An 18688-nucleotide genomic window follows, 5' to 3' on the forward strand; every position below is an offset into this window, starting at 1 on the left:
CAGGATACAATGAAGAAAACTTCTATTCTCAGATTAATATTTATTATTTGTTTTGTTTGAGTAACGGTTTACCTTTAAAGGTGAGGTTACAAATGTGAGTAGATTATAAAGGATTTTCCAATAGGAGGTTTCATTTTGACTTAAAAAAAAAGAGTATATTTTAAGCATTTTTTAAGTGTAAACAATGGATGTTTATTTCGTGGTAAAGAGCAAAGTACGCCAGGGCTACTATTGCAGGACCTTATCTTTTTCATGAAATTTTCCATGACCAATTCGCACATTTCGATAACGAATTCCTTCTTTGACGTCCTGAATCGAATGTGTAGCATTGGAATTGACTAATAGTTGTCGTGATAATGATGATGGTGTGATGGAATATATGTTGGATAGTTATTTGGGCGGTTTAAATCATCTGTACGGTTAGTTGTAAGGTAACAACTAACCAAATCGATGATGGAAACATTCCAAATAAAACTATCCAACATTTAAATAAATCCTACCTCTAACTTAGCCCTGAAGAAAAATGTATGAAGGTCGTTGATAATAAACGTTGGCCACATCAATATCTTTCTATTCTGGCTGTCAAAACATCATCAATCATAACTTGGTAGCGCAATCCATTCACCCTAACAGTTGCAGCAGCATTATTTTTGCATAAATATAAGGTCCAATTACACCACCAGCCCAAGAATCGCACCAAACTGTGATACGTTAACGATGGATAGACTTTTCAACAATCATTCTTGGATTTTTCAAGCCCCAATTGCGACAATTCTGCTTATTAAGGTAACCTCCGAGATGAAAATGGAACTCATCACTGAATATGATTTTTCAATGAAAAGCCGGATGCCTTATTCCCCAAGATCGACGAGGAATCAACAAACTTTGGTTTTCATCAATAGTATGGGCTGTAGCAGTTATTCTCAGTTATTCTTCAGCGATACACACGGTTTCGACTCTTCACTTCAAGAAGAGGTTCCAACAGCTCAAATTTTCCTTCCAGTTTCACTATTCAGGATCTACCATTCGAGAGTGCTTTAGTTTTGCAAACTGTGACCGTGTGACCATTGACAAATTGAATTTGTATAGGATACATCAATAAGTAAATATAAATAAAGAAGAAAAAACTGTTGGTCTAACAACAAACTAAATTAGACAATAACTGAACTAATTTCTGCTATAAAATCATCTCTCAGCTAGGAGTGATTTCATGTTTTCTGAAACTTGTGTGTTTCAAAACCTTCAGCCTAACAGGAAAATGATTGAAAAGCTTAGCTTCGCTGTATGACGAAGACTGTTGAAATTTAGTTGTACGATCCTCTGGAAAACAAAAAGTTTCTTAATTTTTGGTATGATACATTCATGATTAGGGATTCACGGCTCGGCTTCATATTCAAGCTACTTGGCTTGAGCTTGACAAGGCAAGTAGCTTGAATATAAAGTCAAGCCGTGAATCCCTATTCATGATATTCGGAACATTTCCACATTGAACATCGAGTTCACATAACTGTATGTAGGTGTAACACACACGAACCTTATCTATCAAAACACATTTTCCCTGAAAATTCGACTTTATTTGTCAGCTTAGTCAGAGTCAGAAGAGTGATACATGTAGGTACTCCAACCCCACTATAACTTTTCAATACTTCTTCCGTAGAAAAATTCCTTTTGACCATAGTTGAAAATGGAGCAGAAGTCTGAATAACACTGCCATATTGCTTTGCTTCCATTGAAATTTTTCCAATAAAAAAAGCAGTATTTTTCAAACAATTGCAGATGTAGCGTCTCTTAACCTTTAAATATTTCGATCAAGACTGAACTGAAATTTTAAAACGCATCCTTTGAAGTTTGGTACCAACGCGAAATATTTTCTTTTGGCACTGGTGATGTAATTTTGCGGGACTTGTGAAGTGACGTGTTAGTTACATGTGGTCTCCAAGGCGCAAAACGGCGCTGACTGATTTTAACCTTTTTCATGATGTCACATATCGGCACCAAATCATGAGGGGAAAAACATTCTGCTTATAAACAATAATTTTATTACAAAAATTTAGATTTTCTTTGAAAAATTAATACTTCGTCTAGGGATTTCTAGATCCTCCTTGCAAATTACCGAAAATTCAGAAATGAATCAGGCTCTTTTTTCCTAATGACCTGTTTTATTGTTTGAAGAGTTCAGTTCAGAAAAAGTTTGTTTTTCTTGTGGATGCTTCATAATTTAGCATTGAAAACACCTAATAACTTTCATTTTATACACAAAATTTCAATGGAATTAGACGAATACATCATAAGATATCGAAAGAATATTTTCTATCTAATCATTTAATTTTAATTGATATAAATCGGTCTCGTTTTATCTCTCTTTCCTTTTCATCGATCTCAGTAGGTATACTGAAATCAAAGAAATGAATAAAATAAAAATGAATGAATTAAGTGATTAGACTTATAATATTATTAAATTTTCCGACATAATTTGCACTACACGATTCGACAAAACTGAAGAATAGATAGATCGTGATCGACATTTCCCAAATCCCCATCAAACAAATTTCTTATGACGTCTACTTGTCCATTCGAAGTCTTCCAACATCAGGAAACCAGGAGCAAGAGGAGGTACGTCAGGTAAAGCAATGAATCAATTATTCAATCCCACCCTTAATCGTCAGTCGGCAATAAATTATGCAACCCAAACAACCTGGGATATCCCTTACCCGTTTCAGCGCCATCTAGTGGGGAGTAGAACGCAAAGACGTAGTTCACCTTGTTTTGCCTAGAGGGCGCCACAAACTTGTAGAATTAGGTGAGATCCCCGATGGTTATTGTTGGAACCCTTCGCTGAGGGGTTGTGATTGCCAGTTGCAGAATTCTCAAAGTTGAACAAGAGGGTTTGTATATTGGAAGGAAAAATAACGAATAGTGGTGTTTGAAGCTTACGCTGATGGGTTCCAGTAGTTCCCAAACTTTCTCGCGTTTTTATTCTCAAGGTAAAAAGGGAGAAATGAAATTGCTGGCGTGAAAAAATACACGCTATAATTTACGAAGGTTTTTCAATTATTGGATTTGTCGTTTCTATTTTCATATAACTTTATTTATCTGAAATTAATATTTTGTTGTTTATGTTTTGGTTTCTCCTTGAATTGATTAAAAATAAAATAACTTGATTTCCGCAAATTTTATCCAACACAACAATTTATGGTTTGTTATGTTATTTTTTTGTATTCGATTCTTTGAAATAAATTCGTTTCTTCTTCATCTCAATTTATTCTAGTTCGACCTTTGCCTTTTAATGCTTTTTCTGGTATCTACTTTTTTCCGAGAAATAATCGATTTTATGGAGACTTTCAAGAAAATGAGGTCTAGCTATAGGTTCCTACTTTTTTTCTGTCAATTCGATTCTTATTATATATAAACCTTTACATATTATGGATCTATATTCTATAATAACATCATTTCTTAAATCGCGATCCGAAATTTTATTATTTACTTCCGGTCGACACGAGGTTAGGATTTAATTTAAAAAGTAAGATGCGGAGAAACTTTCTCAAAAATTATTAAGTCATTATATTTAGTTTCAATATTTTGAGAGAATCCTTTCGACTTAAATAAAATATTTTTATCCTCCTTGCTTTTGCTTCGTTTTTTATCTTGCGTGGGAATCTTTCATTCTAGCCGAAAATTGGGGTTTATTCTCTCTAATCGCAGTTACTGCAGAATATGTATACCTATAAGCCTGCTTAGGCTGCGTATCTCATTTTCTTTCATTGTTATTTTTTCATTTTTTTTGTACAACTTGTGATGAATAAAATTGAATTGAATTGATTCTTTTTTGCGCATATTATGACTACTATGAGACGTATGAAATAGCATGAAACTATTATTACTATCTTATTTATCCATTTTGTTAGTTAATTTTTAGATCAATTATTGTTTGTACAAAATATCTATACGACTACTTTGTCAAAATAATTCTGTTTTTGCTGAATAGAACAAAAAAAATTATTTCATCTCGCTTATAGACATTGTTTTGAATGCATTTTAGAATATTCATATTTTGAATTGAATGATTCTATGTGAAATTATTTAACGGAGATTAAAAAAAAAATGGCAAGTTGGAATTTAAAAAATAAAAGAAATATTTTCAGTAATAATAGATTTAATACACACTGAAATAAGAATTCTGGATAGGAACGGAGCGTCCAAATGAACTACCGAGTAGCTCGAATGAACACTAGTGCTACAGCCATATCGTTAAAAATAAAACTATTCAAAATAACATCATATCAACATTCATAATTACAATGTTACATTAATAAAAATTTGCGGAACTACAGAAACAGACCCTGGTCCACTTTTTAGTCTAATATTGCCATAAAAATCGATTTAATGTCACTTTTGTACAAGTTTAGGAGGCGAATTTGTTTGGGAAAGTTCTCAATTTTTTTACTCACAAGACAATGTAATTTTTATATAATTTATTTCAACGATAAAACAAAGTAACAATGATAAAAACTATGAGAAATCATATGATCGCCTACAATGAATAAAAAAAGGTTATGAGAACACATTTAGTTTTGTGAACGCCCAAAATGCGCAACAATTTCAGTATACATGCACATTTACCATTTTTCGGAAGTTTTCAACATATTCGATGATACACAGGGTGTTCTTCCTTTCTAACACCGAGATAAGTAACTTCGAGAAACTTGAAACTATCAAATAAATAATAATACTATACATTCATTACAACCAAGAAACATCATAAGTGAAATACCAAACGGAAAATCAAATCTTACATATCAGAAATCGATAATTCGGTCGAAAACGTAAAATTCGTTATTTCACTCATGGTGCTTAGTAGTTTAAGTAAAACAGTTTTTGTACATTAAAGTGAAGAACTGTTGGTTCAATAAATACTGGTATATATACAGTCAGGCTACTGGCCATAATGATATGATCGGGGAATGTACAAGGTGGGCCTAAAAATGGAGGTAAGTATCGGTATTGATTCACCTTAAGCCCTTTCAGTCTCGAAATCATAACCTAACGACTAATTACAAATATACATTAATCCAATCTATATTCTAGTTAAGTATGTATAAACTCAATAAACCATTTTCAATAGTAATACAAAATAATAAACATTGCTTTGGTATCAGTTACGCAGAACAAGAGAAAAGGGTATTCGAAAAATATCATCTATTTCCAAGTCCAGCTCAAGCCCTCAAGTCACTGGAATGAAAAACCACCTGAGATTTTCACTTGCTCGTAGCATCTTCTTCAGAACTTGACGGACCTCACAAAAAACGAATACATTGACGGTATTCGCCGTTTAGGAAAATGCTACATGCTCTTCTTGTCTTTCTCACATTCTGACAACAATTCAAAAGAGTCGCTTCTCTCTGCTACAAATGGAGAAAAGGGACCCATTCTCCAATAATAAATAAAAAATAGGAAGATTTTAAGTACATTCGAATCAACAGACTGTTTACAACAATAATTTTCTATAATTCTGGGACTAGTTAGTACGTTAGACTCGGTGGGTGGGGAGGCAGCCTTAGACCGCCCCAGGGAAAGAGTCATGTCACCTCCTTCGAGTTCAGACTTGTGGAGGAATCTTCGTCGCCGCACATAGACATGCTGCCCAACAGATGGCTCTTTCCCTGGTTCATCACACATTTCCTCATGTGCTTCTCCAGGGTGGAAGGAACTGAAAAGGGCATTTCGCAGAACCGGCATCTGTAAACGTCTTTACCGATCCTGCCATGCGTCTTCATGTGTCGCGTAAGTTTAGAACTCTGCGCGCACGCGTAGGAACACAACTCGCACTTGTAGGGTTTCTCACCGGTGTGTGACCTTCGGTGCACTGTCAGGTTCGAGCAGTTTTTGAACACTTTACCGCAGAATTCGCAGGTGTCGTTCCTCCTGTTCTCCTTCTTGATCAACTGGTTTGGGATAAGGGTGCTAGGTCCAGGCAAGCCTTTGGATTCACCCCTAGGTAGGTTGGGTAGCCACCAATCTCCCCTTTCAAACTCCATCTTCATCCTTCTGGAGTCGAAGGAGTCGTTGAAAGGTGGGAATAAGGGTAGATGTTGTGGTGGTGGTACAGGCAGCATCCCTTTGGCGAAATCCGCTGACAATTTCATGTGATTGTTTAGTACTGTGCTGTTGTTATTATCTCTGTCTTTATTCACTAGGATTTTGGTGTTGGATTCTTCTACAGCTTGTCTGTAAGCTTCGCTGTACTGGGCTATATTGCTCAACCCAAATTTATCCATCAATTCCCCCACCAAGTTGGCGGATTGGAGGGAGTTTTTTTGGTGACCCTGACTCGGGAGGCTAAGATCTTCAGCTTCCTCCTCTTGGTCCATTTCCTCGTCTTCATCCTCCTCTTCCTCCATATCTTCATCTTCTTCCTCAGAATCATCACCAGTCTCTACAGAACCGGCGTTGCTTTCTTTGTCGTCAGGAGTTCGATGTATTTTCATGTGAGATTTGAGCTTGGATCTCTTGAAGCAGGTGTATTCGCACATTTTGCATTTGAAAACGCCGTCGTTGTGTATCTTTTTGTGCTCATCCAGACTGTCTTGGAACGAGAACTTCTCTGGGCAATATTCGCAAGTGTAACATTGCTCAACTTCGTTCTTAACCTTCGGCGATTCTGCAGGAACATTTTGGTTGGTCGTTGGGGGTGTGGATAGTCTAGGAGTAGGAACCAGGGGTTGGACGTTGTCTTCTTCAGCTTGCGGCGAAGCACTTGGAGGTCTACTTCCACCAGAACTGGTGCTGTTGTTGTTGTTACCGTTTGTGCTGCTGCTGCTGACGCTCAAATTGTTGCTTGGCGCTGCTGAGGGCGGTATTTGCGAAGGCGAGGGACTTGTAAAAGGCGGTGAGAGCTTGCGGGGTAGCGGTGAGCTCGCCTGAGCCGCCCCGGGGCTGGTTGCACCAGCTAGTTGCCTCAACCGCTGCGAGTAAAAATCCTGCTGTGGTTCCATTTTGATAGGTTGACTCGCTAGGTTTCTGTCTCTGTTGGGAAGACATGGAACTGCAGAACTTGGGTCGGAACTGTTGGGAAAACTGGGGTGGGGTGGAGGTACCCCGCCAGCTGCTACAGCCGCCGCCGCTGCCGCCAAACTCAGGCTGTGGTGCCTGAACTGCTCGTTTACCAACTGATCGATCCTGAACTGGTGGTCTGGTCTTGGAAAGAGCGGAGCTGGAGGAACTGGATTGTGATTTAAAGTTGGTATCCTGTTCAGCAAACTGAAAGGATTGTGAAGGTCTGGTGGGGGGAACACGTGATGCCTCAAGTTGGGTAACGTGGGGGCACCGCTGCCAGTGGAGTACCCCGAGGAACTGCTGCTTGCGCTGCTGGTACTGTGGTTGTTTTTGCTGGAGGAGTAGTTGTCCACGTAAATCTTGATACCGTGGGAATTTTGAACGTGCTGAACCAGCCTCCATGCTGAGTGCAGACGCGCCTTACATGTGCAACATACATAATTGCTGGGTTCTGTAACAAAAAAAGACACCATGATTATTTCATTCGACTATGCTATATTATATATTACTTGAACTATAAAATGAAGAACAGTGATCTGAGGTGAAAAGAACATAACGAATCGCCCGGGTCAAATTGAAGAGCATAGAACAATGAACGTGAAAATCGATCAGAGAAAGATGCAGGGTATTTCGGAATGGTCCAATTGACATCAATTATGATATAACTTCCGCCGTCTTGAGTTCGACCTCGAAAGATGTTCAGTTGGCCGTGTTTCCGGTCCATTGTGGGATCAGGATCGGACGCACCATTGGCGTAGGAGGCGGTGGAGATGGCTGGGTCTTTGTTTTCGATCGTTGGCTAATTGATTTTTTCGGTGCTTCTCGAATCGATGAGGAAGTTTGGTATTTCTTTGCTGTCTTAGATTCGAGTGGGATGAATTGAATTGATTTGTAATTTGGATAATTACCACATTGTTGTTGAAGGATTGAGAATGTTTCTTGCGAGATATAAATATTGATATGAGAGTACAGGAGAAACTTTCCATTGAAAAAATGAGATCGATAATCATGGAAATTGATGTATATCTAAGGCAATTTTCTTCTAGTAAGATACTTCGATTGGTAGTAAAATATGAGGATAATATGAAATAATGAAGTCATTAGTGGGGATTCTTCTGAAATCTTCAGAGTTCAATTGTGGAGTAATTTCTATTTCTACGAGTTGCGGATTTGCAGATATCCCTTGAAGTTAGAGATATTTTCGAACCATACTGAATAAACAGAGAGAGTCAAATTGAAACATGGATTGATGAAAGAATTATACAGAAGCGAAGAGCAAGTGAACCGATGTCTGCAGTAACTTAATTGATCCTTATTTTAGCATTCTTCTAATCGACCAAACCATTATACCTAACGAATTCCCTGCAAGTCCCACCCTTCGGTTCAATATGGCACCTAAAATTTCCCCTCATCTGACAGACGAAGAAAAACAGCGATCTAAAACCATCCCTGCCATCTTCGAGCGAACACGTCTGTAGGCGAATTCCGCAACTTAGCAACATAAAGCAGGCATAAAATTAGCATAATGTCCCTGTTCAGGACCCTGGCTACGCCAGTGGCCGGCCATCATCCCAAAGAAGAAGAAGAACCAGCCGGCGTAGAGATCACAGATTCCGATCACGTAGACAACACCCTCGTCTGCTGCCAGAATCTGCACCATAAATGTCCAGGCGATTTTTCATCGCGATTTCGGTGTGCATTATTATTTGGCCGCTACGGGGGCGGCCGTAATGGCCGGCCAATATGTGGCCTCAGCATGCAGATCGCCGCCGGTCCAGAAGCCAGACTAGCTTCCGAAGTTTTTCCGACAGGATATCGCTTTTTATGGGGCGAGTTATAAATCACGTGTTGGGGTCGTGCGGCAGGCGATAAATGCCGTCTTGACCCCCCAGACGGGGCTTCCTGCGGTTAAGGCAAGGAGGGAATGCGTAGTTTTTGCAGATTTCGGTGCGAATTTGAATTATGGGGGTTTTTCGTGGGGTCTCAGGAAATTTCGACGATCTGGCAACGTCGGGATTACCAGGAATTTCTGTGAAAATTGTCGATCTAACAACGTTGGAATTACTGATTGAAAATGGGAAGAGTAGTTTCTATGGTTTGCATCTCCATAACGTAAACGAAAATATTTCAAATGTAAAGGAGTTATGGGTTGAATTACATCATTTAGAACTCAATAATAGCAAAAATAGTACCAAGACATTGCAATCCATGAAAGAAAAGTTCTGACTATTCCAGAAACCAATATTGTGTCAGACAGAAGACGTCAGAAGAGGTAATGGGACTTTGACAGTCGATCATAGAACTGAACAATTGGTTCACGCATTCTGCATTCGAAAAAATTTTAAAATTGTATTTTGATTTGAAATTCTAGTATATTCAAAAGATGTATGTCCGATGTAAAATTGAGATTTCAACAGAAAATAATATTATGTTTTGTTCAAAATTACGTTTGTAATAAGGAACTTAATAATTTTGTGGGTTGCATTCACAGAAACAGTTTCAATTCAGTTTTCAAAAATGGTAAAGTCGCTTCGTTACGGCTGCACAAATTGACAACAACGCTCTATAGTCTAGGATAGCTTGTACAACAATCAAATACATAATATGATATGACAGATATAAAGTCTTTTTTCTATTCCTTGGTCGTCGATTACTTCCTTAACCTGATAAAATTATAGCTATCTTTGTGACTTAATCAACGTACAGATTTGATGTGCCTTTTTTATCTACGTAACTTGCAGTTGCCAAATAAAGCAGTTTCCAGATTAATTTTTTTTCTCTTCAGAGTTAAATTTTTTTTTTTAATGAAATGTTGAAGTGGAATATAATGTTTTAATGATATTCCCTAAAAAAACATTAAATTTTCGTTTAAAGGAGAATTTTCAATTCGGAATGAAATTCGTAACTAGTATTATAATACATTAAATTCCCAAAATCAATTATGTCATCGAGAAGAATTTCTAATTCTAATAGGAAAAAGTATAAACTAGTTCTAACAAAAATTAGATGGAAAGCCGACTCCAAGAAATTCAAAGACTAAAAGGAATCAAATAAAACTCAATAAAATAACAAATGAGTATTGCTACGATGATATTGAATAAGATAATTATTCTCAACCGCCAAATTTGAACTATAATAATGGTTACGAACTTTTGGTTTGATAAAGTTCTGAAAAGTGATTTTTATGACATACTTGTCAAATTAACATTGCAAAACTGAATGGTTATCAACAGTAATATCAAAAAATTTCTGTTCACACCTAGCAGTCCCTTTGATATCTGCCAAACAAAATAAATTCTTTCCCTCGCATAATAACCCCAAATAATAAACAGTCAAGCTCTTCACTCCCATCCAATAGAAACGCAACAACTCTTTGTCTGCCAATTTCATAAACCCTTCAACCCCCAACGTTCAATATTCGTTGACATCTGGACCAGCCGAGTAGGAAACAGCTTTCTTTGAGATGACACCTTCTTAATTTGGCAACCCTGACTACGCGACATTTGACAGTGACAGCCGACTAGATTTGCCTATTCAGCGCGCGAGCAGACTTACATATCCGGTTTGAAGGATAGTCCGTGCTGACCTTTGGGGATCGAGGCCGAAAATTTCTCCCCGGTCCGGGAGGAGAACAATAACTCCCGGGGAAATTCAAGAAACGCTCCGCTTCTTTCTCCTTCCACCTCTCCCATTTGCATACGTTAAAGATGTGGTCGCAAGGCACTCACAAAGGAGTCCACGAACTGGCTATTATTTATCACGGCAGGGTTTGTGGGGGTGGGTGCTGAAACGTCTTGTAAAATCGTAGGAACCACCGTCGCAAGGAGCGGCAAACGGTCAGGCCAGGCGGTGTACGGGAGATGACTTACAAATTGATCGAGTAATGGAATGTTTGAAAATTCGTAACTTTGGAACTACAAAGGCTATGAGTTTGCGGTAAGAAGTGTCATATTAAGTATCATAGAGTCTATATATGTTTTAAATTTCACCTTTTTCCATTTACGAATTTTCGAGAAAACATTTTTTTTTCATTTGATCTTTGTATATCTAGATTTAAGAGTTCGAAGATTGAATATTCTGATGTAGGGTAATGAAAACAGTGTAGCAAGTGATTTTTGTACCAAATATCACAGGAATAACTGTTTTAGTTATCGTAAAAAAAACTTAAAAGATGTTGAGTTGATTTCATTATTCGATGTTGGTTTTCTATTTCCTGTACACTGAACCAAGTCTACATAAATTCAATTGAAATGTTCTTTGTTTTCATGAATTCATTTATCATTATTCAGCCCATGAACAAAAACATTAATACAATAATACGTCGCTCATCGTATTGATGATTTTTTATTGTATCAAGGAACAACTTCCATTAAACCAATGAAATGTTCCATTATTACAATGTTCGGTTCATTGTTCGATCGGTTGTTTTTTGTATTAACAATGTATTATTGTATAATTGAAATGATCCGAAGCAGTAAATATTCGACTTAAAACTTCAAATGAAAAAAAGTTTTTCTATCTAATGAATATTTCTTTGAAACAACGAAGACAACATCAATTTCAGAATTAGAATTCGCAATATCAATGAATAGGGGTATTAAAAATTCATTTTATAGATGAAGAAGTACATTGTATCAATGAAATCAAGTTCAGGACTGCCATTCTTTGATAAAATAAAAATTCTTTTAGTGTAAAATTTACAGAAACAATATAATTAAAATAATTATTTCGAATTATATTCGTTATGAAATAAAAATTCATTTTATAGATGAGAAAGTACATTGTATTAATGAAATCAAGTAGAGGACTGCCATTTTTTGATATAATGAAAATTTTTTCAGTGTAAAATATACATAAATAATTAAAATTATTATTTCGAATTATATACTTTTGGTATCGTTAGAAAATAAATATTTTTCTACCTCCGACACTTTCTTAGCTTAAGAATCACATCTCTGGCATTCGAAGACCCAAAATTAAGGAATTAGATTAAAAAATTATTCAATCCCGATAAATTGACTCTATACCAATGTGAAATTATGCTAACATGATGTCGAACAACAATTTTCACTACATTTGCAATATTTCGAATATTTTCCTAATTGAGTTTGAGATCAACTTCTCAAGATTCTGAATTATTCGAAAAATATTTTCTAATGCATTTGTATTCAGATTGAAAGATTGAGCAATTACGTAACATAGGACAATAGTTATTTTAATCGTTACACTAATCTACATAAGCCTTCAAATTCAGAATAAGTTATTATTTGTTATCAACAAATATAGTACCTACAAATCCCGCAAATGAATCAGAGGTAAACATTGAACAAATGCGTCATTCGAAAATCAACTAGCATTAAATTAAAATAAAAGAAACAAAAAGTTCAAAACAAGAAGTCTACACGGGAAATACGATATTTTCCATAAATTCTGAAAATTCCAGAAACCAGACAATTGTCTAGTTCAAAATATAGAATAACGTTTGTTTGACAGACATCTTATTTACTGTAGATCGTAGAATGGGAAAGAATTACAAGCAAAGATCATCGTGCATTCGAAATGAAGTGAAAAGTTATATTTTTATTTCGGCATTCAACAGTAGCAGGTGTTAGATTACCGTTTACTTAAATTTGAGATTTCAACTGAAAATAAACAGCATGTAAATTGATTTTTAATGGAATGGTAATGAAGTGAGCTTGGAATTTAATTAGTGAAGATAAAATACAACATACATTTTTCCAAGGAAACAAAAGCTGAAATTCCTTCTCTTGACTAATTTAATTTTTTTCCAAATTCAATCTTCCACCTCCCGTATCCGTTTTCGTACGAAAGACTCCTTATTCAAACCGCACTGTAGAAAAAAGGGTGCTAGATAAAGTAGCCCCATTGAATGCCTGATATGGCTTTGGACACCGCACAAAGAAAGCAGGCTTAAAAATTTGAATATCGCGGTCATTCTGGCCTTATCTGGGTATTAAGGAAATAATCTATTGAGGCTTTTGACAGATGGTCTTTTAGAAATAAGATTTATTCCCTCGCGCCTTGAAATTTGGGATCTTAACATCTTAATGTGGCCCATTGAAATATTTATGAATGACAGAAGGGTCAGATTCCTCTCGAGGTTTCAGATTCTCACAGCTCTAGTCGCAAATACGATTTTTGAAGAGGGATCGATGAAAATTATGTAGAAGATGAAGGACACATGGCCCATTTGTTTTACCAAAGGAAATTCTCATCAACTCAAGTAGAAAATATTACACATTTATTATTTTCGAGTTTAGTAATAATATTCTGTTGAATATCATCATATTGTACGAATTTTGAATTTGTGAATTAGCGAACGAATTTCATTTCTTTTTCTCCATTCGATTTCCAGTCAGTAGAAATTTGAAAAAAAGGTATTGCACTTTCTACTTTGCTCAACAAGAATTTTATTGATAGGTAATGAAAACTTTCTCTTCTTCTTGAAATCACTTATCTTCAAATAATGTTGACAAAGTACTCGAGGAAGATAGCTCTACTCAACTTTTGTGTTTGAATGACAGATTTTAGGTAAATTGTATAGAGGATTAATTTTTTAATCGTTGAATTAATTTTTTCCAAATAATATAAGTTTTAACATACATAAACCGATTCTCTGCCAAAAAGTCCAACTAAAACAACAAATATTTCCCCCGGAAAGTATAATCCGAAAACTTCATAGTGTCAACAAGAGTTGCAAACTTCTCAACTTTGAAACACCCCCTCACACATAAAAAAACCACAATCGTACATAAGTCGAAAGATACACATTGAAACCTCCCTGCTAAGCTATTCTCGAATTAATTCACAAGCTTGTAACTAGAACTTGAAGGGCGGTGGCTTGTAAAAGCGTCAATATTAAATTTATTGCGGTGAAAAACGTGAATTAACAACGTGACCATGATTTACTGCCTATCGTCAACAGCGGGGCCAACCCTAGATTGAAGTCCTTGCGTTAACTTTAATATCGGGGACAAACCTCAAACTACAAAATTGGAAGCAAGTGGTGCGGACATCTGCGAAATAAATATTCTGATGATCGATGCGTTTCTATGTAGTTTTTAATTTTTAACGTCGAATCGTTCGAGAAAGGAAGTATTTTTCAAATTATATATTTTCTAAAATGGACATTTCGAATACCTTTGAATTCTGCAAATCAAAATATTACTGAATGAGCCATCACAAACTTTATTTTGAGTGTCCCCTGCCGACCGGGATATCAATAATTCCAGAAAGGACAATATTTTCTATTTTGATAATAGTATATTCTAAAACAAGTTGCAGAATAGGCTTCTATTCCAACACGAATGCGAAATTCGAAAACGAGCGACGAAGGATCGAGTTTTCGAACGCAAGAGTGTTGGAATTGCCTTCTGCAACGAGTATTAGACGATATTTTCTCTATTTCAGTCAAGTTTTGTGAAATATTGAAGAAATTCAATGAAAAATCCAGATCATATATCCTAGTGACTTTTGTATTGTACATTGGCAGTTGGTGTGACTGTTACGAAAATTGACAGATTACTGAATATGAATCGCACGTTTCGAATTTTGAGATAATTTACAATTACGCATTAAATTCGTGAATTATGTCTGACGAAATAGATTCAACACCACCAGAATGCTGCAAATCATTTCATTATATACAAATTATATTATATTAACAATTATTGACGTTTGTTGAAATTTGATAGGATTGGAAGTCAGTATAGACAACCACAAAACGAAAAATATAACTGAAAACGATGCTATAATGAGTTCATTACAGCACTGTTTTTAGAACTGTAATGAACTCATGAGGATACTGAAAAATAGTTATTTGTTTTACTAGGCAGCAAAGTAGTAGATTGACTGCTAGGGCTGTTAGTTCATAGCGGGGCTTGGAATTCAGCAAAGGCAGTCAATTTACTTTGCTGCCTAGTTGAAAATATACTCTTTTCTCCGATTGATTATAATGATATATGTGATTATTACTATATTTGCCAATTATTACAATTATAACAATTCCCACAATCATTTTATTTTTCCTGAAGTCATAAATTTAAACCAAATTTGATAGAAATCGTAATAATTGGAATGGTTGGTTGCTATGGATATGTATATGTTTGACAACTTATGAAATATCTGACAGTTTTTTGGAAAAACTATGAATATATTCATATTATGGACAGAGATAACGACATTAGAAGTACTTACTCCTCCAGAAATAAGGGAGATGGCAAAAAATAATGTTTGCAAAAATTATTCCCATTGAAAATAATTATTTTGCTGCCTAGGCAGGATAAGTAATACTTTGTTGATTGATATAAGTCTGCAAAAATAATATTTGCTGTCAATCGGAGATAAAAATATGGAACTGAATCTCATCCCCATGAGATTTAGCATAAACCTAGATGGTACAATTAAAAAATAACTGATGAAATTCAATTCGATCGATTCTGCATTATTCGTAAGAAAAATTCAGCGTTTTCTACCTCTGGTAAAAAAAAAACGGATACCTCCTATCTTCCACACCGGCTCGCTTCGTTCTCGTGCCAACGATTTCAAACAACCCTAACCCGTGCCCTTAAGAAGCTCATCTCCCTCTAATTATTCAAATAACCCTTTCCTATATCTTGTCCACACGCCTGTATAAAAAAAGCCCGTAAAAAAGATGCGTCCGACCAGATTCAAAGAGATGAACAGATGATAGGAACCGGTAGAGCGCGTGCTCAAACCGTGTAAGTATTTAGCTTACCTGATGGGCCTCTCTAAGTACACCCTACCAGACCTATTAATCAGAACAAAGATGACTACCGAACACGCGCTAGCCTATAGGCGTTTTTTAACAGCAAGAAAAATCATACGGCTGGAGAAGTATGCCTTGATGCTAATATGATTGCGAGGTAGAAGAAAAACCGGCTTTGCAGCTTCCGTTTGACGAGTATCTCGTTACGCATTCATCACGTGATTTATTGAAATAGAGAATTTACAATCATTATGTTTGCCTTATGTAGGTTTTCTACATTTTTTCAAACATCGCAGCCATATTAGAAATGGTAGAAATGTCATTTGTGGTTGACATAGTTTGACAATTCATGGAGGTGACATAGACATTTCAAGTACGTTTGGTTTGGTTCACGTTATAAAGTGAGAATAATTGTGATTTGGTTCTAACTCAATATGATCTTCGTTAAGGTATTGCTTGATAAACTGCATTTTACACCAAACCAGAATAAAGAAACAACGAAACCAATATACCAAAAGTTATGGACCCTTAATGTGTAATAGACAATGCAAACCGTTTTCAATCGTTCCTTAAATGATATATAAAATCTTAAGAACAGACAACATTTGATCAACTCAAACAGATTCTGCTCATTAGGCTAAAGTATTTCTTTGACGAAATGCTGCAATTTCCTCAACGTTGAACAGAAGTCACTGCCAACCACCGAACAATACATTATTTTAAATCTACAGTGACCTTCAAAGAGCAGATACATATTGTAACGCCATATGACCGAAACTCATTTTAAAATCGTACAAGAGACATTAGGACCTCTATTGTTGCAGAATGCTCCCTAGAGGGTCACATGTCACAGTTGCATCACTCGATGGTCATCAGTTCCTCTTATGAATAAAGAAATCCGAAATAATTGTTCAGCACGCTTCACCGGGTTCATCGCAGATCACGTGGGGGGATGCATTGGAAGGGTTGAACTGGACAATGCTTTTTAATCGGAGTCTACGTGCCCTACGTGCTCTTCTTTATTCCTGGATGTAAAGATGCTGTCGAGATGAATTTGAATTGAAGCGTTCGATTTGGTTTTTAACCGAAGCAAATTATATTCAACTGAATACATTTCAGGTGCATGAGGTGGTTCAAGTTGCTTCAGAGTTCGTATAAATTCCCAAAATCGTTGAAAACATTTTCCTTTTGGGAGGAAAGAACAAGTTATAAGACGAAAGTAAGTTGCAATTGAATTTGTCGCTTATTTAGACTATAAAACAAAGTAAATATCATCTTAGAATGAAGAACAGACGAGAAAAAGAGTGAATCAATGATACTTATATAAGTACAATGAACTTCAAAAGAAGAAACTAAGATGAGATGCAACGCAATAAATTCTAATGACCTTATAAGTAAGGAAATAGACAACTCTGGTATGATCTGAAGGTTACTGCTTCAAGTTACTGTACGATGTGTTTGGACATAATTTGCCTCGAAGGAAGAATAGAAGCTAATAAAGAAGGAAGATATAACTTAAATAATCCTTAGGTAGAAGGAAAAAATTGTGAATGTTTGCTAAGAATGATATTAACAATCAAATCAACCTCCAAAAGCAGAAAATAATATTAGGTGAAGGAGAAGACAAAGCCAATTTAACCTTAAGACTAAGACATCTTGATTTTGGTATATAGTTACTTACCGCTGTGAGTGGTGTTGGATTCAGCATCCGCCACCTCCGTCCTAGACTTCTTGTTCTGACTGTGATCTTCAGGTGACGAAGAGAACTCCGACCTTTCCCTCTTTATACTAGGTTTGATGTCATCGCCTTCTTCAGGGCTTGAGGTAGTTAGAGGAGTAGCCGATCCTCTCCTTATGGGAGTGGAAGAGGCAGCGCCATCTACACAGAGGTCAGCTGGTGCTAACAACCTTGGGGAAGCTGGTGGAGGTGTGTGAACCCTGCTCCCCGTAGATTTTTTACTAGAGATGGGGGCGCTTATACTAGGCCGTCTTGTGTTTATTGTGGTCAGTGGTATGGCTTCGTCATCGTTGTCTCTTTCTCTGTCTGTGTTGGTGAAACATTGTCCGAAATTCTCTTTGTTGCACGAGGCTATCTTGTGTTGGATGAAGCAGACTATGTCTGAGAGGGCGAAGGGCTTTTGGCAGGCACCGCATGTCAGGATGTCTTGGTGGCTCTGTGGGTCGTTGCCATCTGCGTCTACTGCAACAAGAGGAAAAGTTAGGTTAAGTTTGACAACAGCCACGAAGTTGGGCAAACTTGTGATGGAAAGAAGCTAGAGGTTTGGAGTTTCCTGGTACTTTTGGGATCTTTATATACCGAATGATGTCAATAATGAGGCAAATCCAAAAGATGGTTCTGGAATTTTCACCATTTGAAATATTGTTTTACCGATAACTAAAAGAATACTGAGTTGTAGAATTATGACACAAGGGTTTATGCAGCCTTGCACAAGAATTTCATTCAAGTTCTATTCCCAAGTAATGAATAAATATTTAAAGAATGAATGAAACGTCACTGTGATAATCAACTTCAATAGTGAAATAAAAACACATACTCAAAACTATCAAATTCTTCAACTCAATTGGTGAAATTTATTACCGAACTCCCAGAAGCTTCTGAGTCTTACGTTAAAAGCTCCATGTATGCAAACATACAAGGTGTCTTCTAAAAAAAAATTGAATAGGATCATGAAGTTTCGAAAATCTAAAACACAGCCAACTGGACAAACTCATAACGCTACAAACTTCCACGAACTCCTTTTAATTTGTGAAAGGAACATTCTCCCCTTTTCACCAAATTCATTTTTTCGTCCCCACAAAACCATAACGAAACCGTCGTCAATTCATAAAAATAAAATTGAATAGAAAATTGTTTTTCATCCATAA

At 36.3% G+C, this 18688-nt stretch overlaps 1 protein-coding gene across 2 annotated transcripts in view; it reads right to left on the reverse strand.

Annotated features, from left to right (window-relative positions):
• Positions 1-4457: 4457 nt before the first annotated feature.
• The window catches only part of LOC123684823 (B-cell lymphoma/leukemia 11A), a 42549-nt gene continuing 28318 nt past the window's right edge, over positions 4458-18688 (reverse strand). The window contains exons 2-3 of one of the 2 annotated variants that reach the window (XM_045624297.1): positions 17484-17999; positions 4458-7504 (exon numbers count right to left, since the gene is read on the reverse strand). In XM_045624297.1, the coding sequence (XP_045480253.1) occupies positions 5577-7504; positions 17484-17999 (2444 nt within the window). In that variant the 3' untranslated portion in view covers positions 4458-5576. Of the gene's footprint in view, positions 7505-17483; positions 18003-18688 lie in introns of both variants that reach the window. The other variant, XM_045624296.1, reaches the window with a different exon arrangement.

Source organism: Harmonia axyridis, chromosome 7, assembly GCF_914767665.1.
Source record: "Harmonia axyridis chromosome 7, icHarAxyr1.1, whole genome shotgun sequence".
Taxonomy (NCBI): domain Eukaryota; kingdom Metazoa; phylum Arthropoda; class Insecta; order Coleoptera; family Coccinellidae; genus Harmonia; species Harmonia axyridis.